This window comes from Marmota monax, unplaced genomic scaffold (assembly GCF_021218885.2).
Source record: "Marmota monax isolate L192 unplaced genomic scaffold, Marmota_monax_Labrador192_F-V1.1 WCK01_AAM20220418_F8-fsc00029, whole genome shotgun sequence".
Classification (NCBI taxonomy): Eukaryota; Metazoa; Chordata; class Mammalia; order Rodentia; family Sciuridae; genus Marmota; species Marmota monax.
In genome coordinates, this window is record NW_026693024.1 from 13,952,853 (window position 1) to 13,979,486 (window position 26,634).

The 26,634-nt window shown below is 42.1% G+C and overlaps 1 protein-coding gene across 1 annotated transcript in view; it reads right to left on the reverse strand.

Moving 5' to 3' along the window:
* The window catches only part of Ranbp9 (RAN binding protein 9), a 97,915-nt gene extending 81,503 nt beyond the window's left edge, over positions 1 to 16,412 (reverse strand). The window contains exons 1-2 of the mRNA XM_046453494.2: positions 15,717 to 16,412; positions 1,399 to 1,510 (exon numbers count right to left, since the gene is read on the reverse strand). Coding sequence (XP_046309450.1) covers positions 1,399 to 1,510; positions 15,717 to 16,275 — 671 coding nt within the window. The 5' untranslated portion in view covers positions 16,276 to 16,412. The remainder of the gene's footprint in view (positions 1 to 1,398; positions 1,511 to 15,716) is intronic.
* Between the last annotated feature and the right edge of the window lie 10,222 nt (positions 16,413 to 26,634).

Genomic DNA, 26,634 nt, shown 5'->3' on the forward strand with positions numbered 1-26,634 from the left:
CACAACGAAGTTAGTACAGGATGGAGGATGGGTCTAATAGCTCCAAATGATCAGATGACTTTTTTTTTTTTGGTGGTACTACAGACTGAACCCACTGAGCTACATACCCCAGTTTTGTGTGTGTGTGTGTGTGTGTGTGTGTGTTTTATTTTGAGATGGTCTTGCTTAAGTTGCTGAGGCCTTGAACTTGGGGCCCTCCTGCCTTGGCCTCCAGAATAACAGGAATGCACCTCCAGGATAATAGGCATGCACCACCATGCCCAATGTAGATAATTAGTTCTTAGTCAAGGATATGCACTAAAATTCCTCATGGAGTGTTCTCAAAATGCTCATCTTGCCTAAAACTCTACTTCCAAAAAATCCAACTTAGGAATTTTTAAAGTAAGGCCCAAAATATTTTTAATAGTCCCCCTAAGTAAATTTCTCATTGGCACACACACATCACCTATTTCAAGTCAAAAAGCAATGAATGATAAAAGTTGATTCAAGGATCTACCAAGAAGTTCTCATTGGGAAGCTTTCCTTTTCAGTGCTAGGGATCAAACCCAGAGCCTCTTGCCTGTGCTCTACCAGTGAGCTCCCACTCCCAGTCCTTACTTTATAAGCTTCTAAACCACATACTAACCCTGGGGATAATCTTTCAATCGAGAGCATGCAAAACACATTTCCCAAGCAAAACATAAAATTCTAAGCCCCCTGCCCTGTAAAATACCTACAAATCACCTACTGGCTTTTATAACTCACTTTTAGAAGATGTAACTTCTCAGCAGAATTCAGAAAACAGGCAGTGTAAGAAAAGTGATAAAGATGAATCATGGCTCAGTGGTAGAGCGCCTGCCTAGCATGTGTGAGGTTCGATCCTCAGCACCACATAAAAACAAATAAATAAAATAAAGGTATCGAGTACATCTACAACTAAAAGAATATTAAAAATAAAAAAGAATAGTGTTATTGTCCCTCTATTGTTTAAACCCATCTTCTCCATTTTAATAACAAACCTACCAGAAAAACTCGTTTAAAACCACAAACTCAAGCTTTGGTTTCAACTAGTATTTAAGCAGAAATAGATCAAATCTGCTACACTGAAATATTCAGATTCCACTTGTCCAAGTACCGAAATTTCCCAAGATTACAACTTTCCTTCCAATTACATCATAAACACTATAGATCAAAACAAAAATAATTACCCAAGAATAGCAAATTAGGGGCTGGGGCTCAGGGGAAGTGCACTTGCCCGGCATGTGTGAGGCACTGGGTTCGACTCTCAGCACCATATATAGATAAATAAAATAAAAGTCTGTCAAAAAAGAGATACCACTTCACCCTTATCTGATTTGGATTATTTATTTAAAAGAAAGAAAGAATAGCAAATTATTTTTCCCACTAAAATTTACTTACCCATCTCTTCCCTTACTGACAATTTTTACTTCAAAATAATAAATTCCACAGGCTGCTGGTATTGGATGCGTGGCTCTAACTGATGCTGCATCTTTTGGGGTTTTACCATGACCTGCATGTGAAACAGAAAGAAAAAAAAAAAAATCAAAAAAGATATTCAAATGATAATCTTAACAATTCAGGAACAAATAAGGTTTCTGAAATGATATTTAATTTCTGCTCCCATCAGTTCAAATAATCAAAGACTTAATATTTACCAGCACAATTAATCCAATATGCAAAACAGCCCAAGTTGCCGAAGAACTCTTCATGCTATTACAAGTTTTTTGAGATTTCAGACTCTGAACACATTGGACCTAATAGTATTTCATGAAAATTAAATTAAGTATTTTAGCATAGACTACATATGTACTTCTTTCCGCCAGTACTGAAGACTGAATCCAAGGGTGCCTTACCACTGAGCTACATCCTCTGCCCTTTTTAATTTTTATTCTGAGACAGGGTCTTACTAAATTGCTAAGGTTGGCCTGGAACTATCAATCTTCCCACCCCAACTTCCCAAAGGATAGACTACATTAAAAAAAAAAAAAAAAAGAAATTCTTCTACACTCTTTGACAAAATGACCTACCTTTTTAAACCAGAAGCATCTATATCACAATACAGTTTCAAGTGAAATTTTATACAATTAGAGTAATGAAAACAGAATTCTTACTGCTAAGAATTTATGATTTTGTTTTTTTATATATTCTTATTATTAATTCTGTCCAAAAGCTGAGTCATAAAAATTGATCAGGAAAAACCTATTGAAAAATGTATTGTTACATCTTTATATGTGTGTATATATATATATATAATATGCATATATATATATATATATATAGTTAAATATGGACACAATATTTTTATTTTATTTATTTTTATGTGGTGCTGAGGATTGAACCCGGTGCCTTAGGCATGCAAGGCAAGTGCTCTACCACTGAGCTGCAACCCCAGCCCTATTGTTACATCTTGTTAACTTTTTTCTTTAAGAAAGGAAATGAGGCTGTCATTGTTGACATTTTAGATAATGGCTTTTAAGCTTTTAAAGTAGTTCAATTCTAATCCCAGAAGGTTTCCCTTTTCACAACCACATCCCCTACCTCATACTCAAGATACAAATTATCTTGGAAGGTAGCATGTGAACAAAATCAAGTTAGCAAGAGAAAATATGTGGATCAAACAGCATAAGAATAAAGAGAGAAGTTGAAGTAGCATGCCACAAAGCATTGAAAGAGTGTGACACAAGTCTCCACATCCTCAAAGGGACTCTATAAGAAACAATATTCTTATTATTCAACTATTCTGGTTAGATTATGCTTCCCTAAATACGAACTTGCTATTATAATATTTCACTCATACTATAAAATGACTTTCGAGGACAGGAGAATTTTTCTCAATTTCACCATGATTGTTTTAAAACTTAATTCCTTATTTAGGTCAAAACGCATATACTAAGATACACAATAACCATCACACACAAATGAGATCATATCTTCCCTTACCACACACTTTGCCAAATTACTAATGATACCCTATCATTAAACAGTTAAGTTTATGCTTGCAATGCAAATTAGTACATGTGAGCCCAGAGGAAACTGAATGAACTCAGCCACTCCTTTAATTATCATGAAAAATTTGTTATGGGCAGAAATAAGCTCTCATGCTGAATAAACAGAACCTAACCAAAGTCCCAAATCAACTAGATTTTACTATTTGTTTTGGCTGATTTTTGTTATTTCCACTTTGAAGGCAGCAACCAAAACTTCCAAGGTACAATAATGTCAAGATATACTTAGTGAAAAAAAAAAAAAATAGTTAACATAGTTAATACTGTGTGAAAGGCACCGTTCTAAGAACCTTATATTTACTAACTCATTTAATATTAAAACAACCCCATAGGGAAAAGTACCACATAAGTACCATTCCAAACTGAGGAAACCAAGGGAAGATGAGGAAAACTGCCACGGTCAGACTGCTGAGTGAGAATTCCAAACCAAGGTTTGTCCAGGGATTTTAATTCAAGAAGCCTGAGCTAACGTGAGCTCTGAGCCCACAGGAAGGATTTACTTTCACTGAGCATTCTGGGATCACTTCATATTCATCACCATCTCCTATTCTTGATACTAAGAAAATTAATATTTCAGGGCAAACAATCTCTCAGTGATAGGTGATTTTGTATGAATTTTTCTCCTTCAATATTTGTGAAATAGTATTATTTAGCCTAAATTTTTTTACATGAGGAACGTTATAGAGATTACACAACATGGCCAATTGATAAATCACACATTAAAAATGCATGCATGGATTAAAATCCCATATATTTTTCCATTATGCAAAAATGATGAAGTACCACATAACCTTAAATCTTCAAGGATCCTTTTTTTATTATTATCATGGTTTACTAAGACATTATAGAAAAGTTCTATAAATGTAAAAATTGAAAAGAATGCTTGGGGCTGGAGTTGTGGTCCAGCAGTATAGTGCTCGCCTAGCCTCATAAAAAATAAATAAATAAAATGTTGTGCCCAAGTAAAAAATAAATATATAAAAAAAAGAATGCTTCATATTTAAAGTAAAATTTAAATGTAAAAAGACAGAGGGAAGCTGAGAGTGATGACACATGCCTGTAATCCCAGTGACTCAGGAGGCTGAGGCAGGAGGATTACAAATTCAAGGTAGGCCTCAGCAATTTATAGCAAGGCCTTGACTCAAAATAAAAAAAATGGGCTGGGGATATAGCTCAGTTGGTAAAGCACCCCTGGGCTCAATGCTCAGTACCAAAAACAAAACAAAACAAAAAACAGAGAGGAAAAAGTAAGTTTAGATGTAAAATTAAAATTAGGATTCATGCTATTTCTTAGATGAGACTAGTAATATCAGAAGTGTATGACTTATTTTAATAATGTTCATCAGCTGGAAGTATATTAGTTTAAATTCTGTGGTTAAAAAACAACTTCACACTACCAAAGTTTAAACTTTTAAACCACAACTTCTTCAATGTTAAGTGTTTTCTATATGGCTCTAGAAGAAAATTAATGTACTGCTTCAAACAAAACCCTGAGGCTAGCAAGGTTAGTAATTTTTATTCAGTCTATTTCTCCACTCTCCAACATGCAGCCATACAGTGGCTTTCTGGAAACCAACCAGTTTTCCACGAATCCCCAATCCTTACAACAACTAAAATTTCCTCCAAAGCCTCCTCTTTGGCCTAGGTAAAAGACTTACTTCCTAAAATCGTTTCTGAGCTCACCCTCTCTCTACACTTTCCACCACCTCCTCATCTGCCCTATTTTCAGTTCTAGCCATGAGCAGAGAGTGCCTGGAAAGCTCCACCCTTCCTTCTGAGCCTGGTAGGATCCTCCTCATCTTTACATCTCAGCTTAAGCTTTCCTTCCTCAAATAGTCTTTCTCTAACCTCACTAACTTGGTCTAAACTACTTCCTACATGCCCTCACGGCAACATACATCTCTCCTATACAACTGTGACACACTGATACTTATTTTTGTGACTATTGTTTCTGCTTTTTAATTACTGGGCCTCTTTATTACCACTGATTTCTACTCTAACTTCATTTATTCCTTCCTGCAGCCACACTCTGGATTCTGACATCACCTGAAACTATTCCACTGCAGAAATATTAAATTCTAATATGATTTATTCTGCTACAAGACATTTCTTGAATACAAATTAGCTCACCTGCACTTGATAAATATGGGAATAGTGCTAGTATAATAGTCATCTGCTTCATAACAGCTTTTCCTAATATATTAATGAATTAAAAACAAAAACTTAGCTCTCTCTCTATATATATAAAGGCCCTAAGCAAAAAGAGCTGGGATTCCTATTGAAGTATATGTCAATAGTGCTTCAGGAAATGCTAAATTTAACCACAATGTTAAGCCATCTGGACAAAATTCAAGCAGTACCTATAAAAGGTGCTAAGAAATTTTATTAATCAGTAGGGATTCATGTATTTCATGTATATTATTTTTACACTTTAGGTTATAAATCAATATTACTTTATTTTGTTGCTCAAACATTTCCAGCTTTGACTATCTGGAGCTTTTCGTTCAGCTCCGCCATCGTTTAGAACATTACCCCCATTATGTTTTTTGTTTTTATGACTTTCTGGCACTAAGTGATGCTGGAGGCTCATCTTCTGTTTTTCTTGCCGCTATCCTAGAATAGGCCATTTCTCCAAGTTCTGCCTTCTTCTACTGAAAAACAGTATTAGAACCTAAGATATAGTTACTAGTTGAACTCACCTTTCCTGGAGTGTCAGCGATTCTAGGCCCTCTTCTTGACAAAAGCCAAGGAAACATATAGGAAACATGTGAACCAGTGCACCTACATATAATCTATGTTTCTACATGTAAACATCCTTAAGCCAAGTATGAGTTCATACTAATGTTTCCAATTCTAATTCATTATTACCTCATGGTTAATTCCAACTTCCCCCTCTTGCTTATCTGTAAATCCCACCCCAATGGTGAGAAAACTGGCTCCCATAATTTGCACATCCATTTGTTCAATTAAATCATTCCAGTATACATATATTGCAAGCAGTATCAGAACTGTCAGCCCATACTGCCATAGCGTACAACTTTATCAACTAAAGTTCAATGATTAGGTAATCCATTCGCCTTTTACTTTTAGACTCCATTTATTTCCAAATTACTTAAAGTCAATACCTCCCCCCTTCCCTTTCCTTCATATATTTGTAATAAATTAAATTATTTTGTTACATTTTGTATTTCTATCCTGAGATTTTTCCCTCTTAAAAGACTTTTTTTTTTAAAACAGGGATTGAATTTAGGATTCAATCGCTTTACCATTTTTATATTGAGACAAGGTCTCACTAAATTGCCTAGGCTGACCTCAAATTGCAATCCTCCTGCCTCAGCCTCACAAGTCACTGGGACTGCAGGCGTGAGTCACCACACCCGGATCCTAAATGATTTTACTTGCACATATTATGGTTCACCCTTTGTCCTAAGTTCTATGGGCTCGACACTGAAATACTGTCAGGGATCCATGATTACAGGATCATACAGAATACTTTCACTGCTCTAAGAATATCCTCTGTTTTGTCTATTCCACCAACCCCTCCCCCAACAACCATTCATCTTTTTATTCTCTACAGTTTTGCCTTTTCCAGGATAATTCAAATTAGAGTACCTAGCCTTTTTTTTTTTTTAAAGTTGGCATTGGACACAGTACCTTTATTTATTTATTTTTATGTGGTGCCAAGGATCGAACCCAGGGCCCTGCACATGCTAGGCCAGCGCTCTACCACTAAGCCACAACCCCAGCCCAGTACCTAGCCTTTTTAGATTGGCTTCTTTCATTTGACAATATGCATTTTAGATCAGACACATCTTTGCATGACTTGATAGCTCTTTTTTTTTTAATCACTGGTAATATTCCATTGTATGAATGTATTCCAATTTGTGTGCCCATTCATCAATAACTGAAAGATACTTGGTTGTTTACAGTTTTTAGTGATTATAAAATGTTGCTATAAACATTCCCATACAGAGCTGGGAATGTAGTCCAGTGCTAAAGTGCTTGCCCAGCATATTCAAAGCCCTGAGTTCAACCCCCAGCACCACAAAAAAACATCCCCAAAAACATTCACATGCAAGTTTCTATGTGGGCATAAATTCTCAGATGGCTTGGGTAAATACCTAGGAGTGCAAATGTTGGATCATATGGTTACCAGTATGTTTAGCTATTATTGGCCAAGTTATATGGTTATATTGTGTGCATGCACAAATAATTTAACAACAAATACATTATCATGTACAAGTCTGACGCACCAATAAAAAAAAAAAATAGGGAAAAAAGTATGTTTAGTTTTGTTAGGAACTGCCAAACCCTTCCAATGTAACTGCTGTTATGCTATGCATTTCCACAAGCAAGGAATGGGAATTCCTGTTGCTCTGCATCCTCACCAGCAATTGGCACTATCAGGTTGCTTTTCCAGTTTTAGCCATTCTAATACGTATGGATGTTCTATTTAGCAAAAAAGGAAATGGAGGAAATAAAAAGCTACCCGAGTCATATTTTCATTTCAATTAAACTACTACCACACACATCTTGAAGAAGGAAGCCCAAGATCCAGAGTCTAAGGCTGAAAAAAATCACCTGTGATACTGGGCATAAATGCCAGTGGAAATTTTAACTGGGCTTGTAGTTTATTAGGACTGTAATTTTTGTAGTGCTCTGGTTAACGGTCACAAAGTTCCATAGGCTTTAAGTGGCTGCCCAACCCCAATTTTCCCATAAGTCCTGTTATTTTTAGCACACAGTTGTGTGGAAAAATGTGCTTTGCCCAGCAATGCATTTATGGCATTAAAGTAGAAATGCCTCTATCTTCCTGTTCCCTACTCTTTTTGAAGACCCCACTCTATATACTTCCTCATCAAAATCACAGGCATTCGGGGCATGGTGGTGCACACTTTTAATCCCATAAGCTCCAGAGGCTGAGACAGGAAGATTATGAGTTCAAAGCCAGGCTCAGCAAAAGCGAGGCGCTAAGCAACTCAGTGAGACTCTTTCTCCAAATAAAATACAAAACAGGGCTGGGGATGCGGTTCAGTGTTGGAGTGCCCCGAGTTCAATTCTTGTAACAAAAAAAAAAAAAAAAAAAAAAAAAAAAAAAAATCACATTAACTCCAATTCCCTGAATCTTTTTTTGTGTTTTTCCCTCCCTTTTTCCTCAGCCTGGAACAGGCTATCTGGGAATCACGTAAAAGCTCTCAAATACCTTGATTTCCCCCATATGCCTCTTTCCATCCCACTCAACCAGCAAGACTATAGTGTTTCATGAACATTATAAGCTACCTCCCCCCTACTCCTGCACTAGACAGCTGACCTGCACTGAATAAAGTCCAACAATTTTGCAAACAACCATTATGATCAAATGATGTCACCCAGACTCTCCCAGGGATACCTACAGTATTTTCAGAAAATCTCAGTCAGTTTGTTCCCCATCTCTAGCAATGGCTAGTCTGCATTTTCACCGTTCACCTGAAGCTGTAAGTCCTCTACTCAAATTCAATGAGTCTGTTTTATCAAGAAAATGGTAGGGGGCGGGGGCTGGGGCTCAATGGTAGAGCGCTTGCCTAACATGCATGAGGCACTGGGTTTGATCCTCAGCACCATATAAAAATAAACAAAATAAAGGCATTCTTTCCACTACAACCATACAAAAAAAAATTTAAAAAGAAAGAAAATGATATGCCATTAGATAGTGGAGCGCTCCACTATGCTACTACAAATGGTCTCTGTTCCCCCCACCCCAAGTCTTCACCTCTTCCACTATTACCAGAGAAACAGAACATCCTCTCCTCTCCAAGACTAACTATCCTGTGCTCTGGAAACACTCATCTGTCTCCCAGCCCTCACTAGCTCAGCCCCCAAGCTTCATCCTCTTCAATTTCTTCCCCTTTCCCCTCAACCTGGAAGAGCTGAATGTCCCAAAAACGCATACACCTTTCACAAATTCACAAAGTCCTATCCCTCTGTGTTAAAAATCATTGCCAGTAATGAACCGGAGTTGGTGATAAATACAATGAATTCTTTTTTTTAACGTGAAGGTTGTAAAAACCAGGTACTGCTAATATCTACTTTTTTAATATTAAGTTTTGTATACATTTACTGGAACATCACAACTTGGACTAATATGTTCTCATTTTAACATCAGTTTTACCCACACAGTCAAAAAAAAGAGTGACTGGGCTGGGGATGTGGCTCAAGCGGTAGGGCCGTTGCCTGGCATGCGTGCAGCCCGGGTTCGATCCTCAGCACCACATGCAAACAAAGATGTTGTGTCCGCCGATAACTAAAAAATATAAATATTAAAAAATTCTCCCTCTCTCTCTCAAAAAAAAAAAAAAAAAGAGTGACTTAAGAATGATTGTGGGGGAGCATGGGAAAAATGGAGCAAAGGGGAGGGAGGGGAAGGGGGGCGCAGGAAAGATGGTGGAATGAGATAGCCATCATTACCCTAGGTACATGTATGACTGCACATATGGTCGACACTACAGCTACATCAGGTACAACCAGACAAATGAAAAGTTGTGCTGCAATTGTATACAATAATTCAAAATGCATTCTGCTGTCATATATTACCTAAGAAACAAACCAACCAACCAGGGGCTGGGATTGCAGCTCAGTGGTAGAGCACTTGCCTGGCGCAGGTGAGGAACTGGGTTCCATCCTCAGCTCCACATAAAAATAAATAAAATACAGTTATTAAAAAAATAAAAAAGAATGGTATGACTTTCTGACTGTACTTTCCAAAGAGACTTTAAGGATAACTGATTGTGTGGGATTTCCACCTTATATACTGACATCAGAAGCTAACTCTCAGCTAAAATGTAAATCCACTATCAGTTGTTAAAAATTGAAGGGGGGAAAAAACTTGTCTCAACCTCGACCTCCTCTAGGTTCTGCCTAATCTCTTCTTCTATCTGTATTTCTCAAGAGTAATCTATGGTGACATCCTATTTAGTCCTTCTGTTTTGTTTCAGTCCACTAAAAGCTGGTTTTGTCCCCATCAAATCAGTTCAAACTGCCCTCCCTAAGTCACAAAGATCTGATTTCCAATTCCAGAATAAAGCTGTGCGCACACCACTATACCTATCGCTGCACTGGACACTACAGGCCGCCTCCCTTGCTGAGCTTCTGGGACACTACTCTCCTTGCCACTCAGGCACCTCTCTCATCTATTTCTTCTTGGGCTCCATCCAGTCTTCCAGTGGTGTAGCTGCTCAGGGCTCCACTTTCAGCTCACAGCTTTTCTCACTCAACACACTCCAGTGCATCTACCACCCAGAGGTGACCCCTGAATCAGTCATGACCTCGACCTCTCTACCAAGATTGGGGAGAATTCAAGCACCTGCCAACCCTCCCTAGTAGAAAATGTGTCACACACTGTCCCTACTGAAATAAACAGAGCCCAGTAATTAAAGTGCCAGGAGGATAATGTGCAGTTAACTACCCTCACACCCCAGATGACTCACACAGGTCAGCACCTGATCTGAAGGCCACCAATACACACCACAACATGTAATGAAAAGTTCTGCCCAACTGAGAATGATAATTGGCTAGGCCAATCTGATAAAACTCTCAGGAATGTAAAATGCGAAGGAAAAGATAAATCAGTAGAGAAAAGAGAAGAAAACCAGAAATTTGCAACTGTTGCTGAGTCACCTCAACTTAAAATAAAAAGTCATGAATTCCAGTTGCTGAGAGCACTTAAAAATCCCCTTAGTTCTAGAAGACCTGCTCACAAGGCTTGTTTTTGTAGCTTCTTCTAGTTTCCATGAAGACTGATCAAGAGTTAAGATTCCCATTTTTATTTATCTCCAAATTTAACTAACTTCTTCAAAGTAATTATTTGATTCATGGTTCACTGCCAGAACTAACAGAGCTACAAACCCAAACATCACTCTTGATTCCTCTCTCCATTATTCCTCATACCCTCTCACTTCTACCTTTATCTCACAAATACCTGCTCTTCTCTACCCTACCACAGACCAAGTAGAGGACCTTATTTCTAACATGGTCTAACACAAGACTTTTAAGTGAGTTTGTTATTTCCTGTCTTGTACCCCTTGAATCTATCTTCCAATCAGTTGTGCAATGTGACAAAAATGAAAATGTGAACCAGTCACTTCCTACTTAAAATTCTTTGATGATGGGCTGGGGATATAACTCTGTTGGTAGAATGCTTGCCTTGCATGCACAAAGCCCTGGGTTCAATTCCCAGAACCACGGGTGTGTGTGTGTTTGTGTGTGTGTGTGTGTATAATGACTTCCCCATCTCCTACAGAATTCCATTTAAGCTCAATAAAATACTCAATCTTTTCTCAGACCTTGTTACACACTAAATTCCAACAACTCAAAATTGCCTGTAAAGCAAACAAAACATAACCCTCTCCGCTGTGCTTTTGTTTTCCCTTCACTCGGCCCCTCTTCTTCCCTACACCTACTGAACCTCCAAGAAGCTGTCCCTAACTATCTTCATCCCACTCTGGGTTTGATGCTCCTCCTATCTTCCATAGGGCTCTTTTAACACTTCCCTCCTGCTACATTTTATGCCCTTTGAGTCAGTGAATTCAAAGGCACTATCTCTTATCTGAGTGCCCAGAACCTGGCACTATGTGAACATTCACTAAAAGTTTATTAGATAAATGAGAGAAAGAATAAGCAGTGAGCAAGACTGCTTATACAAGATGCCCAGAACTCTTTGCCTTACAGCAATTGCTCAATCAATTATCATTATTACAGTCACTTGCTTCAGTTGTAGTTACCAAGTGGCATTTTTAAAGCTAATTTCCTAAAATTTTGGCAAAGGATTCCCTGGGAAGAGCATGGTTTGATATTTAAATTCCTTTATTTTAAGAAACATTTCTGTATCACCACTGTAAGTTCATAACAGACATTTGTACTTGTAGACAAGCAAGCATTTTTTGAAATATTTGTTCAACCTTAAGGTAAAAAATTACGCAATTATAGTTAGGAAGTGTTAAAAACTAATGACTGGAGATGTGGTAGGAGGAGTTGGGCACATTAAAATTCAACGTTTTTTGCTAGATACAGTTAATAATGCTTCAATTAAAAAATGTAATTCACTGTTTCATTGCTTCCCTACCAAATTTCAGTTCTCTGGCATTTCTCCTAAGCTATCCTAACTCAGTAAAAATTAAGGTGTCATTCTCCCAGTTTTTTTTTTCCATGTATTTATTTATTACCAGGGATTGAACCCAGATGCACTTAACCAATGGGTCACATTCCTGACACCCCCGCCCCTCTTTTTTTTTTTTTTTGAGACAGGGTCTCCCCCTAAGTTGCTCAAGGCCTTGCTAAATTGCTGAGGCTCGCTTTGAACTTGCAATCCTCCTGAGCAAAGTGGCAAAAGCCACCACTCCGGGGTACTCCATTATCTTTTCTGCCCTAGAGAACTTTTAATCTCAATTATTCTTCTCAAAGGTCTCTATATGATCACCTATTTGATTAATTAGGTCCCCCACAAACTGAAAAAGGCAACAATATGGTATAGAAGAAAGTACTGAATTTATAATCAGTAAAATTAGTTTCAATCCTGGCTATGGCTGGGGAAAAAAAATCTAACCTACAGGTGCTCCCACTTTGACAAATTTAAAATTACAATTCCATAATCTTGCCCAGTATGTATCAAAATTCTCTGTAAAGTATCTGAATAATTTGAAAACTATAAAAATGTAATCTAGCTGGGCATGGTGGTATGCACCTATAATCCCAGTGGCTCAAGAGGCTGAGGCAGGAGGAACACAAGTACAAAGCCTGCCTCAGCAACTTAGCAGGTCCTTGTCTCAAAAAAATAAAAAGGATTGGGGATGTGGCTCAGTGAATCAGCCTCCCACTTCCAACCCCAGTTACAGAGGCGGGGGGGGGGGGGGGGGGGGGGGAGAGAAGCAATCTGTAATTAAAACATTTAGGCTAATTGAATCCATTGTCATATTCATGCTTGCCTAGCATGTGCAAGGCCCTGGGTTCAATCCTCACACACACACTACACACAGAGACAAGAAAACCCTAAGTCTAAAAAAACCTGTCACTTGGGTATTCAACACTGACAAGAATTTTTAAAATAAGAGGGGCTATTCCTGGGCATTTCCATAGTCAGTGTGTGCTAAGCAAAAGGTCTTTTACAAAACTCTTACCATGCACCCCTCTATACACACCCTGCTACTCTTCTGCAATCCAACCATGCATGTGGCATTGTTTTGCATTAATCCCTTCAAATCATTTATGGAACAATACTGCTTTCAAAAGCAGCAATTCCAATTTAAAAGACAAAAATCTTAAACACAGAACACGTTCAGAGCAAAAGAAACCAAGATACTTCAATTTCAAAGGTAGTAAGGGAAATCTATAATTCTGGAAAATAATTATGATTTTTTTTCAAATTCTGGAATATGCAAAAATGTCCAATGTAATTTTTTTTAAAGTTTTGTAATGCTTAGATAAAAATCAATGAGTACAATGATAAAATAAAATAAAAATCCACTCTTATTTTGTGATTTCAAAGTTTTACCATCCACTACCTATGATACTTTCCCTTTGCTACTTGGTTACTTGCCCACTATATTTGGTGAAGTGCTCTCAGAAGACATAGAAAAATAACAGTAACAACAGAAAGCACACAGCAAGAGACTCTAAAATACCAACAAGAGGAAAGGGGGGAAAAGAAAGACTGTCTGTGACAAGGGAGAGACAAAGAGAAACCAGAAGAGGAGAAAAAACAAGGATGACAAACAACAAAATCTGTTTCCAGAAGTAATGGTTTATGTTTATAAGCGAGTGATGCTTCCAGAAAGTGAATCTAGTATTACACAACAGAAAGCAATAAAAAAGGTCAACGGGAAAAATAATTGAGACAGCAGTGTTATAAATATTCCAAACTCCAACCAATTTCACATAAACATGTACTTTCCTCTGACCCAAATCATTAATTTTATGTAAAAGAAGTTCATACAACTAATCAAAGCCTGTTACAGAGATAAATAAACTGTAATCACGAATCTCAGCACAGAAATTCAGAACTGGAAATTTCCTTACCAACCATCCAGTTCAACTCCCACATTACTCAAGAGATACTGTCTTGAAACAAACCTACAATCACAAATACTGCAAGACCCTGGAAAGCTAAAATTCTTTCTTCAGTAATCTTTCGTATATACTGCCTCTGGTTTTAAAGGCTTATTTTGCACCATCAATTATTAATTTAAAATGACAAAGTTTTGTCAAGTCTAACAAAAGCAAGTTGATGAGCCAGATTAGAAGTAAACACTTCATAACACAACACTGTCCAAATTTAAAAACAAATTTAAGTAATGCTTCATACGGAAATTAACAAAATCTTCTAACATGAGAGAAAACAAAGATCAACTATTTTGAAATTCGTAGTTGTTTAAATGAAGAAATATAACATTCAATTATGAACACTTTCAAAATTGAAAGCGCTTCTTTGGATCTATGGCAAGGATTAAAAGGAAGACTGTTCAGCAAGGCCCATTTTTGGGAGCGATTCTTTCCAGCCAAATAATTGAGTACACATCTGTTGCCATTCTCCTTTCCGATTAAATAGTAACTTATCAAGGTTCTTCTCAAATTTCGGTCCTGTATACTTTTATACAAGGTTGTTTATACCCTCTACATGCATGCCACTAGGATCAGAGGAAGAAGCTGCTTTGTAGCCAATCAAAACGAGGCTGCTTAGAATGTAAACGCTCCTGGCTCCTGCTTCACGTTTGGGGCCTGAAACACTGGATTTGTTTCCAGACAAACTGATACACTGAATTTTTTTTTCTCCTCCTTTTCTCTTTTTCCACAAGTAAACTTGACGCATACCACTAATCTGCAATACATTTCAAAATCGCCATTGCAATGTATTCTCTTATAAAGCTTTGTTTTAACCTAGGAGAGGCTGGGGGGGGTGCCCACAAGTCGAAGGTGGTTGGTTTGCTTTTTTTTTTTTTTTTAATGGCAAATGTAAAACACAAGCCAATTTTCTCTAAAATACTAAACCGCACATTAAAAAAAAAAATCCTATTTTCAACAAGACTTCACCTAATACCAACCCGGAAATATCGGTAATTTCCAGTCTGGAGAGAGGTTTCTGCTCCCCTAAGAAAATGCTGCCACTGAGGTTTGTCTCTTAGCCTTCCAGTTGCTTTTAGCAGGACAGATTGTGGCAAACTTGTGCCCCTTGTCCTTTTGTCCCCCTAGACAATCTCTGGCCTAATTTTGGACAAAATCCTCCACTGATTACTCCTCCCCCCATACATCCCTGCTCTCCCTTAATTAGAAAACGTACCTCGGAATCGTGCCTCTCGTCCCCCTACGTAGGGGAGAGCGCCTGACCCACCACCTGGAGAACAATGTAACCCAACTCCAGTCCCTAGCTTCTCCCTGCAAGCCCCAAGACGTATCTCACCGAGGATCGGAAAGCCAGGTGCGTCCCGACCAGCCGAGCTCCCCAAGGCGTCCTGCTAGGGCCTAGGCCCTCGGCTCCTCCCCACCAGGGGCACTCTGGTCCCCGCCCCGCACCCTGGGACCTTCCGCGGGACCCGGCGCCCACCCGCGAGGCGGCAGGTCGGGCGGCCAGTCCGCTCCCAGGGCGCCCGCGCGCGGGCGGGGGTCGGGGGCGGGCCGAGCGCGGCGCAGGCGGCGGCCGGACACGTCGGGTCCGCGCCCGGCTCCCACCGCGGCCGCACGCCGTACCTTTGTAGTGCACCCGCAGGTTGTTCTGAGACAGGCCGATGTAGCTGAACTTGTCCTTCGGGCTCCAGGACCGCGGCAGCGGCGTCTCCTGCTCGTCCACGGCCGGGTAGAGGCGCTTCAGCCGGCGCTGCAGCTCCTTCTCCTGCTCGTTGAGGGCAGAGTCGCCGTGCGGGAAGGGGGCCGCGGCGCTGCTGCCCGCCGCCAGGGCTGGAGCCGGGGCGCCCGCGGCGGGGCTGGGGCCGGCGGCCAGGCCCGGGGGCGCAGGGGGCGCGCTGGCGGGGGCGGCCGCCGCGGCAGGCGGGGGCGGCGGGGCCGCGGTGGCCGGGGGCGGCGGCGGCGGCGGCGGCGGGTGGAGGAGCAGGGCGGCCGCCGCGGCCCCCAAGCCGCCGCCGCCGCCACCGGGCGACCCGGCCGGAGAGGAGCCGGCGCTGACGGCCGGGGGCGCGGGTAGGACGACTCCGGAGACCGGGGCCACGGCCGGCGGCGGCGGCGGCGGCAGCTGCTGCTGCTGCTGTTGTTGTTGCTGCTGCTGCGGCGGCGGCGGCGGCTGCCCGGACATCCCGGCCGCGACTCAGCCTGCGGCCACCTCCACCTCTTCTCTCCTTCCTCCTCTGCGGCCGCCGGCACCAGGCGCCCAGTCCGCCCGCCCCGGAAGCAGGCGGCGGGCCGCGCGCCCGGGAGAGCGCGGCGGTTGGGGGCACAGAGGCGCGGGAGCGGGCGGCCGGTCGGGCGGCCCCGAGAGAACGTTGGCCGGAGCGCGGGCGCGCGGCCCGGGGGCGGAGGCGGCGCGGGGACGCGGGCGGGAAGGCGCGCTGGCGGCCGCTGCTCTCGCGGCGGCTTCCCGGCGGGCGGGCGGGCTGGCGGCCGGCGCGAGACGCTGCGCGCGGGCGGCGCTGGGCGAGGGGGCGGGACGGAGGCGCGAGGGGCGGGCGGCGGGGGCGGGCGGCGGGGGCGGGCCCGGGTCCCGGCTGCGTGCGGCGAGGCGCCTCTCCCCGGCCCGCCGCCGCTCGCCGGCAGGGGCGCGGGGCTGCGGGCGCCGCGGGTCCGTCCCGAGGCGCCCGCCTCTTCCCGCGAGCCGGCCGCGCCGCCCCCGTCGCCGGCGAGTCTCCGCCCACTGACTTCTTTTTGTTGTCGTCGCCCCACCTCCCTACCGCGGGGCGCCGCGGAGCCGCTGCTCGCCCAGGCGAGAGCAATCGAGCCCCGCTGGGGCCGCCGCGAGCCCGCCCGGCGGAGCGCCCCGGGGCCGGCGGTGGAGAGCCCCGGGGCTGGGGCCGCGCCGCCTGCTGCTGGCCTGCGAGCCGCCTCTGTGCTCGGCCACGACCCAGCTCGTTACGCTCGGGCGTTTCTACCCCACGGTTGACCGTACGGGCAGTGGAAGTCGTTCCCGAAAGCAAAGTCCGCACATAATTTTATGAGGACTTTACGGTGAACTTAGGGTGGTAGTGACCTAAGTGACCCTAGGAAGCCAACGTAGACTGGCACGTCTTCAAAGGGCAGCGGCACCCACTGTAGGAATGCACGGTTCTAGTGTGTAGGAAGGGAACACTTTATGGGCTCATTAATCCTCATAACAGGCCTCTTTGTTAGGCAGCAGAGAATTATGCCCATTTTTTAAACAAGGAGATATATTTACCGAGGTCAGCAGAGTCAAAAATAGTACTTCCTACTTTGCAGTTCCCAGTAGTGCGCTTGGTCAACTCGTTTGGCACAACTTGCCAAGTGTTGCTCTCTGACCTGTCACAGCACTGCTGTTTGTTGTCTCCACTTCCCTTTGTGTAGCTTATCCTTTCACTCGCTGGCAAGATCAGGCTTCACACGTGTCATCTACACCATATAGACTTGATATTTTGTTTCAAACGATACTATGATAGCAATTTGTCAAAAAAGCAAGGAATGCATTGAATAGCGAATTATTTATGTTTTGAAGAATGCAGGTGAAAGGTGATTTAATTGAAGGTCCTCAGTGTCAGGCCAGAACTGAGTCATTCTGCCTAATTTCTCTCTCAGTTACCCACACAAGTAGATGCCCAATTGTTCTTTAATAAAAATATCTGATAATTCTAACCTATTATTTGATGACTTTTTTTCAAGGCACTGCACTTTAAATCACATGATGTCATTGAGTTAAGTTACTTAAGACCTCCCTAAATTGCTGAGCCTGGCCTTGGTGCCTCAGCATCCAGAGCCACTGGGATTACAGGCCTCTGCCACTGTGTCCAGCAACAGCAATGAGTTTAATATAAGCCAAGGTCCATTTAAATGTAAGACCGCCATGCTAGGAAAAAATGGGCTCCAGGCCTTCTCAGACTTTCTTGAAATAATCATGAAGGTCTTTTAGCTTGAGGTAGGGTCACATGCCTGTAATCCCAGCAACTCTGGAATCTGAGGCAGTAGGAAGATCATGAGTTCAAAGCCAGCCTCAGAAACTTAACTAGGCCCTCAGCAATTTAATGGGGCCTATAAACAACTCCATGCTTCTAAATATAAAGAGAGGGGGTTGTGGCTCAGTGGTTAAGACCCTCAGGATTCAATCCTCAGTATCTACCCCTTGCCCCAACCAAAAAAGATTTAGTTTATGAAAGTGTACTCTTTTTTGGTCAGCACACTTAGAAAACACCTAGAACTTGATCATGTGGATAGTGGAATCCATTTCTGTTAAGGAAATCGAACTGTTAAGGGAACAGAGTTATCTGACATCTTATTGGAGCATGGAGTATTCATAAGAATTTTTTGTAAAGACATCCCTTCAGAGCAATGGAATTACAGAAGAAAGCCAACCAATTAGAAAAAAATCACCCCCTCCTCTTGACTTAGTGGATCTCAGGCCCAAGTTCAGACCCACTCCTTCCAGGCTTCTTGCATAGGAGTAGGTTGAGACGAATATTTTATGGCCTCATAAAAATATTGTTTTGAAGACAGAAAAATTACTAAATAAGAAAGACTGTGATAATTATAGCACTGCCCAAATCATTGCCAAAAAGACATGATGTAAAATCATAAAAATGTTTCTATAATAGACAATTATAGAGCATAATTAAAAATAAATTTTCATTACAAAATATTATAATCATACATAGAGATATAAATGATGAAAATCCATTAGCCATGAATTTATCCACATTCTCCCTGCATCTTTATCTTTAGTCTAACATGTATTGCTGTAACATTGCTACTTATTTGTTATCTGTTTCTCAGGAGCAAACAATAGGAACCAAATCTGGCTTTCTTAAGCAGAGAAAGAACTTACTGAAAAGGTTGTGCATGGGCCTCAGAATTTACCAGAAGGCTGGACAGTGGATGTCTGAAAACAAAGGCCAAAGGAGAGCAGGTGGCATAAATAGACCAGCTCAGGCCTCACCATTAGCAACAGAAATCACCACCAAATAGCACCTTCACCATGTGGACTCACCGTTCTGACCCCTCATCTTCACACTACTCAAGTTTCAGAGTTGACCACACCTCATTGTGTGTGCATGCCAGGAACTGCCAAAAAGCAGAGATTCCCAGTTTATCCAACAGTAGGGCTATAGAGATATAAGTTACTGAAACCAGCTCAGGGTGGCCTGAGAGTCCCCAGAGCTGATCCCAGTGAGCAATCTCATAAATTCACAGAGTACCTTACACATCTTATTTTCTGTGCAAGGCCCAGCATGAAAAAAGTTTAGAACTTACTGTCCTAGTGGGGAAAGGGACACTGATGCCCAGAGTAGAGCATCTTCTGTACCAGGAAAGAAATTCAGATGGTGGACAGCCTGTTTTAGTCAATGTCCATGATAATATCCTTCTAGATACTGAAAAGTGTCATGGCAATGTGAGTCAAGATCTGTAGTATGGATTTAGGGCCTGTATTAGCCATCTACTGCTGCAGAACAATCACCCCCAAACTCAGTGACTTAAAATAACATTTATCATCACACAGTTTCTGTGCAGCAGGAATCTGTCACAACTGCACCAAAGGTGGCAGCTGGAGCTGCTGGCATCCCAAGACTTGACTGAGCTCCCAAGCTCACTGCTGTAATATTAACCACATTCAGTTCCTTCCGAGCCATTGGACTAGGGGCCTCAGCTCCTTGCTAACTGTTGGTCAGCACTGATCCTCAATACTTTGTCACATGGGCTCTTCAATATGGCAGCTGTCTTCATCAAAGTAAGTAAAGCAAGAAGGCAATACTAGTGGGACAAAACTCATGGCTAGGTTGGTAATGTGACTAAAGAAGTGACATCCCCTCATTTTTGCAGTGATCTGTTACAGGAAAGTCATTAGGTTCAGCTACATGTAAGGGGGTAAATGACATAATCCTTTTTTTTTTAATTGCAGTGCTGGGGATTGAACGCAGGGCCTTGTACATTGTGCATGTGAAGTAAGCAAGCACTCTTCCAACTGAGCTGTACCCCTAGCCCATACAAGCCATTTTATTCAGATGTGAGTATTTGTGTCATCCCATATGACTGCAGAAGGAGGCTCTGCATCTGAATTTGCATGCTGCATTGGGCAGGACACAAAGTCAGTGCTGGCTGTTGCCACAAACCAGGAGACAGTATTGCTGAGGTCCAGGAATCAGGGTAAAAATGGACTGCAGAATCTCATGGGAAAACACAGATGCACTATTTCATGCTCGTGTCTGAATAAAAATGGTGACAATTCAGTGCTCATGGAATAAAATCCGTGTGGAAAAAAACAAAAATTAAATTTAGAGGGACCTGTTTTATTCATCTGTTCCAGAAGAATTTGGACAAAAACTTACAGTTTAGGTTGAAATAACCTACACTAACGACAATTTGACAAGTAGATACATTCTTAATCTCCTTCTGACTTCCCTTTCTAATTTTCCTTTTTCTAGTTCTCCATAGGCTTTCTTTCATTTGCCAAAACACACATCCTTCCTTCCACATGGATCTCCATGTCCCCTCTTTCTTGTTTCCTGCTGGCTGGCATAGGAAGGACATTCAAAATGAAATAACACAGGAGCGGACAGCAGGCGCTCACTTCCTCCCTTGGTGCAATGGGGTCAATGATCAAGTTTTTGCGGAATCATAGAAGGCTGACCCAGAAATTCTCTGAGCCCCAGGAGATGCCACCCACAGGCCTAGGAAATGCCGTGGGTTCAGGGAATACCATATTGTACAGACGCCAAAGGCAGAGTTAGGAGTGAAGAGACAGGAAAGGGAAAGATAAGAGACAAAAATAAAAGAGCACAGAAAAAAAACAAAGAGGAGAAAAGATTGTCCTTTAGGCCAATGATAAATAGCCCCACAGAATATCCGATAATATGGGGCTGTAAACTGCCTGCCCACTATGTGTTAGCCCAAAAAAGTGGCCTTGATTCCATCATTCATCATCAATCAAGTGCGTATTAGACGCAATACACAGCACTGGTAGCATATAGATATTTTCTTTCTTTCTTTCATTTTCTTTTTTGGCTGGCTGTTAAACCCAGGGCCTAATGCATGCTAAACACATGCCCTACCACTCAGCTATGAGCATGGCCTCAGCCTCTAGAAAGTGTGATTTTTTTTTTTTAAGGAATGTAACATCCTTGCCCTCAAGAAGTCTGTAGTTTTGTAGGAAAGAAAATCCTTTACACAACCAGTGTTTCAGGATAGAATATGAAAATTACTTTAATAGGGACAAAAAGGGCCATGAGAATCTTTTCTAATATCCCAGGAAAAGAAATTCTCCTACCTAACCCATTGTCATGTGAAACAAATTAATTCTCGGTTCAAGTTTCTTTGAACCTAGATTACAGCATGGAGATAATTGATACAAAATTCTCCTTATTGTAATGGTCCCCAATGAAGGGACAAGGCCAAATTTGTGATCTCAGGATGTAAATTTAAAGTAATTTAGTGGAGCAATTTTATTTCACTATGTAAATCACTGTTTCTTTCATCAAGACTATATATCATTTTCTGCCTGGTAATTAATTTTTTTAAAACACTGTTGTTTGTTTTCCTTAAGTGCCTTCAAAGATACACAAGGAAAAATATGCTCAGCAATATGTGAGACTTGCCAGAATTACAGTATTTCAAAGATGTCAGAACATCTGTATCTTAAAAAGCAGCATGAATAGTAAAAGCGTTTCAAAGGCTTCTTCAGTATTTTTCTGCTTCAGCTGCAAATGGTTAATTCTACAAATATTTAACTTAGAAACAGACATCAGTTATTTAAAAGGGAGTGGCCCTGGCTATAGAATTCCTGTTCTGACTACAAATATCACCAGCAGTCCCTCCTAGGTAGCTTATGTCACTATCCCTATGAAAACTTGCCATCAATAAATAAATCTCTGACATTCTTAAGACACCCAGGCACTGAGAATGGTGGCACATGTTGTACTCCCAGCGCTCAGGAAGCTGAGGCAGGAGGATTGCAAGTTCAAAACCAGCTTATCTAGGCTCTAATCAACTTAGCGAGACCCTCTCTCAACATAAAAAATAAAAAAGGGCTGGGGATGTGGCTCGGTGGTTAAGCCCTTCTGGGTCCCAGGCCCTTCTGAATCCTTATGCCAGCCCATAAAACTTAATAAATATAATGAGAGTCATCAACGTGACTGGACAGGGGACGTTTGGCTGGTCTACTCAGCAACCGGTGGTGTGCTTACACGCAGTGCGCTAGCTTCAGTATACCCGTGATGCAAATAGTGCTTTGCAAAATGATGTCGAGGACCTTCTGGATGCTTCTGAAGAATCAAGACTATGGGTGTTTAATGTACATATAAGTGCTGGCCTGATCAGATTCTTCAAATATGCACATGTGATTGTATCTTCATGTGATTCTGCAACATGAAAGACCCAAAAATGACCCCCAAAAAAGGTGTCTGCGTCCAATCCCTAGAACCTGTGAACGTGACCTTATTGGGGAAAAGGGTCTTTGCAATTGTGATTACGTTAAAGATCTTGAAATGAGACAATCACAGGTTGTCCGGTGGCCTCTAAATCCAGTGACAAGGGTCCTTATGAGAGAGAGGCAGAGGGAAATTTGAGACAGAGAAGAACCCAGAGGGAAAAGTCATGTGAAGACGGAACAAAGGTGCAGCCAGGAGCTGAGGAAGGCAACAGCCCCGAACCTGGAATGAGCAAAATGGGCTTCTCCCCTGGGCTGCCTTGGTTTCAGACTTGCAGCCTCCAGAACTGGAAAAGAATACGCTTCCATTGATTTTGGGGGGTTTTGTTTGTTTTGTTTTTGGTACCAGGAATGGAACCCAGGTGTGCTTCGCCACTGAACCACATCCCCAGGCCTTTTTATTCTTTATTTTGAGACAGGGTCTCAATAGGTTGCTTACAGCCTTGCTAAATTTCAGAGACTGGCTTTGAACTCCCGATCCTCCTGCCTCAGCCTCCTGAGCCGCTGGGATTACAGGTGTGTGACCCCACACCCAGCAGCTTCCATTGTTTTAAGCCACCAAGATTGTAGTAATTTTTTTAGGGCAGACCTAAGAAAACTGACACATTCACAGACGCACCTCCAACTCTTTGGGTTCCAAGGGAAAAGATTGCACAAAATTTTCATGAAGATTAAATGTGCTGTATGTTGTAGAATCCAGAGTGATATAATAATCACATTTCCCTCATCAAAATTGCCCTGCTTTTTATTCTGTAAGATACAGAGCTTGGTGTGTCCTGTAAATCATACACCCCAATAAGGCAAATCTAGGCTTGTTACTTGTCTTCAAAATTTTACATTTTTAAAGTGTTCTCTCTTTCTGACCACCTTTCAGTCAAGGAGGGGGTTATGTAAGCACTCTGGTCTAATGGAAACAGAGTTTTATGATTAGGGTATGAACTGAAATGGCTTTTCCCCTGTGCAGAAGCATAAAGCCATAAAATTACCTTTAAGGACACTATTAGAGGGTCACTGTGGCTGCTGCATCTCAGGGCTGTTCATTTCTAACCATTCGGTGCTTCATGTCATGTCTACTATGCTTTAATAACCATTAGAAAATCTGACCCCATAAGGATAACCTTTAGACTAAGCTAGGTACCCCACATCAGGTTTCCTAGGAAAGGAGCCTGACATAGGGTCTCTGGTATAACTGATCATTTGAAAGAGTCCTGTCACATGCAACCTGGGGGAAGGATGAGGGACGCAGGATAGTACTGGGAAGGAAGCCAGGTAAAGGTACGGACTCTGGGCAGGTGTCATGCCTGTAATCCCAGCAATTAAAGAGGCAGGAATAGGAGGATCACAAGGTTGAGGTCAGCCTCAGCAACTTAGAGAGACCCCATCTCAAAATTTAAAAATAAAATAAAAGGGGCTGGGGATGCAGCTCAATGGTAAAGTGCCCCTGATCAATACGTAGTACCAAAAACAAAAAAAAAAAATACTGTGATTCAGAAAGTCTGGCTTCAGCCTGATCCCATCAGGATCCACACCATTACACAGTTGTTGCATCTTAGGGCAAAGACTCCAAGGCTTTGATAACTTGTATTAATTACTCATTAGCTGCAGACCACATCGCTCCCTGGGGGTAGCGCTCAGGCATCTCTGGGCAAAGAGCCATAGGCCACCAACATTCCCAGCAGCCTCCACATGGGAGTCCCAAGACCATCCCGGAATGCATAGGTCCTACTTCTTACTGTTTTCCTAATCCCATAGCTGATGATTGAAACGAGCATTTGCCTTAAAGACAAAGCTGAGAGGCTGAGACAGAGAAACATCGGCATTACCAAAGAGTGTCGGGAATTTCATGTCCTGCAACTCAAGTTAGGGAAATGTATTCAGCAAATACCTTCACAACTCATTAGGGGATGATTCCGAGTCTGTACATTGGGCAGTACCCACTTGGCCGTGTTTATTTTCACAATCTCTGTTTTTCTAATCTGTGGGTAACAAGTGAGTCTGTCAGTATAAGCACAGTTTATCTTACTTATTCTGCAAGGTCCCAGTAGGTAGGTTATGGCGAGATTGCAGTAAATCACTGAATCCATCTTAAAGCAGGAGATGGAAATTTTACAGGTGTTCTGGTGCTAGGGATCTGAACCCAGGGCCTTGTGCATGTGAGGCAAGCACTCTACCAACTGAGCTATATCCCCAGTCCCGTGGGAGATGGAAACTTTATTCACCAGTTGGCGGTTTGGAACCACCAGCTGGTAGGCCAAGGGGTAGGCTGCAAGTCTACACCCTTCGACCTCCTCCTGAGTTTGAGTACACCTTTTTTTTTTTAATATTTATTTTTTAGTTGTAGGTGGACACAATACCTTTATTTATTTATTTTTCCTGTGGTGCTGAGAATCGAACTCAGGACCTCACATGTGCTAAGCGAGTGCTCTACCACTGAGCCAGAACCCCAGCCCTTGAGTATACTTTTTATAGTCCAAAATCATGTTAATCATAAGTGGCTGATGCTATAATTCAAAATCATAAACAAACATCATGAGATCTAAAATCATAAGCAGAAGAGGGAGTGGATCAAAATGGCCCTAGTTCAGTACAAGTTAAAGAATGGTCACTAACATCTAGACAATCAATCTCTGACAGGGTACACTGTCCAAGAAAAATGGGAACCAAAAAGAGAACAATTTCACATTGTATAAGAATTGCCATTTTGTGTGGGCGCGTAATCCCAGCGGCTCTGGAGGCTGAGGCAGAAGGATGGTGAGTTCAAACCCAGCCTCAGCAACAGCAAGGCACTAAGCAACTCAGTGAGACCCTGTCTCTAAATAAAATACAAAATAGGGCTCGGAGTGTGGTTTAGTGGCCGAGTACTCCTGAGTTCAATCCCTGGTCCCCCTCCACCTTCCTAAAAATCAGAATTGCCAGTTTGTGTTGCCAAACATGGTCTGCTAAGCACCTGTTGATGGGTACAGAGGCGGGCTTTCCCCTGGGAGAAGCATTTCTTTTTTCTTTTTTTTTTTAAATTTTTTATTGTGGGTTGTTCAAAACATTACAAATTTCTTGACATATCGTATTCCACACTTTGATTCAAGTGGGTTATGAACTCCCACCTTCACCCCATACACAGATTGCAGATTCACATCAGTTACACATCCATTGATTTACAAATTGCCATACTAGTGTCTGTTGTGCTTTCCCATCCTCCACCCTCCCCCCTCCCCACCTCTCCCCTCCCCTCCCCTCCTCTCTCTCTACCCCCTCCACTGTATAACCCTGAGGGTCTCCTTCCATTACCGTGCAATTTCCCTTCTCTCTCCCTTTCCCTCCCACCTCTCATCCCTGTTAAATGTTAATCTTCTTCTCCTGCTCTTCGTCCCTACTCTGTTCTTAGTTACTTTCCTTATATCAAAGAAGACATTTGGCATTTGTTTTTTAGGGATTGGCTAGCTTCACTTAGCATAATCTGCTCTAATGCCATCCATTTCCCTGTAAATTCTATGATTTTGTCATTTTTTAATGCAGAGTAATACTCCATTGTGTATAAATGCCACATTTTTTTTATCCATTCGTCTATTGAAGGGCATCTAGGTTGGTTCCACAGTCTTGCTATTGTGAACTGTGCTGCTATGAACATCGATGTAGCAGTGTCCCTGTAGCATGCTCTTTTTAGGTCTTTAGGGAATAGACCAAGAAGGGGAATAGCTGGGTCAAATGGTGGCTCCATTCCCAGCTTTCCAAGAAATCTCCATACTGCTTTCCAAATTGGCTGCACCAATCTGCAGTCCCACCAGCAATGTACAAGTGTACCCTTTTCCCCACATCCTCGCCAGCACTTGTTGTTGTTTGGCTTCCTAATGGCTGCCAATCTTACTGGAGTGAGATGGTATCTTAGGGTGGTTTTGATTTGCATTTCTCTGACAGCTAGAGATGTTGAGCATTTTTTCATGTACTTGTTGATTGACTGTATGTCCTCCTCTGAGAAGTGTCTGTTCAGGTCCTTGGCCCATTTGTTGATTGGGTTGTTTGTTCTCTTATTGTCTAATTTTTTGAGTTCTTTGTATACTCTGGATATTAGGGCTCTATCTG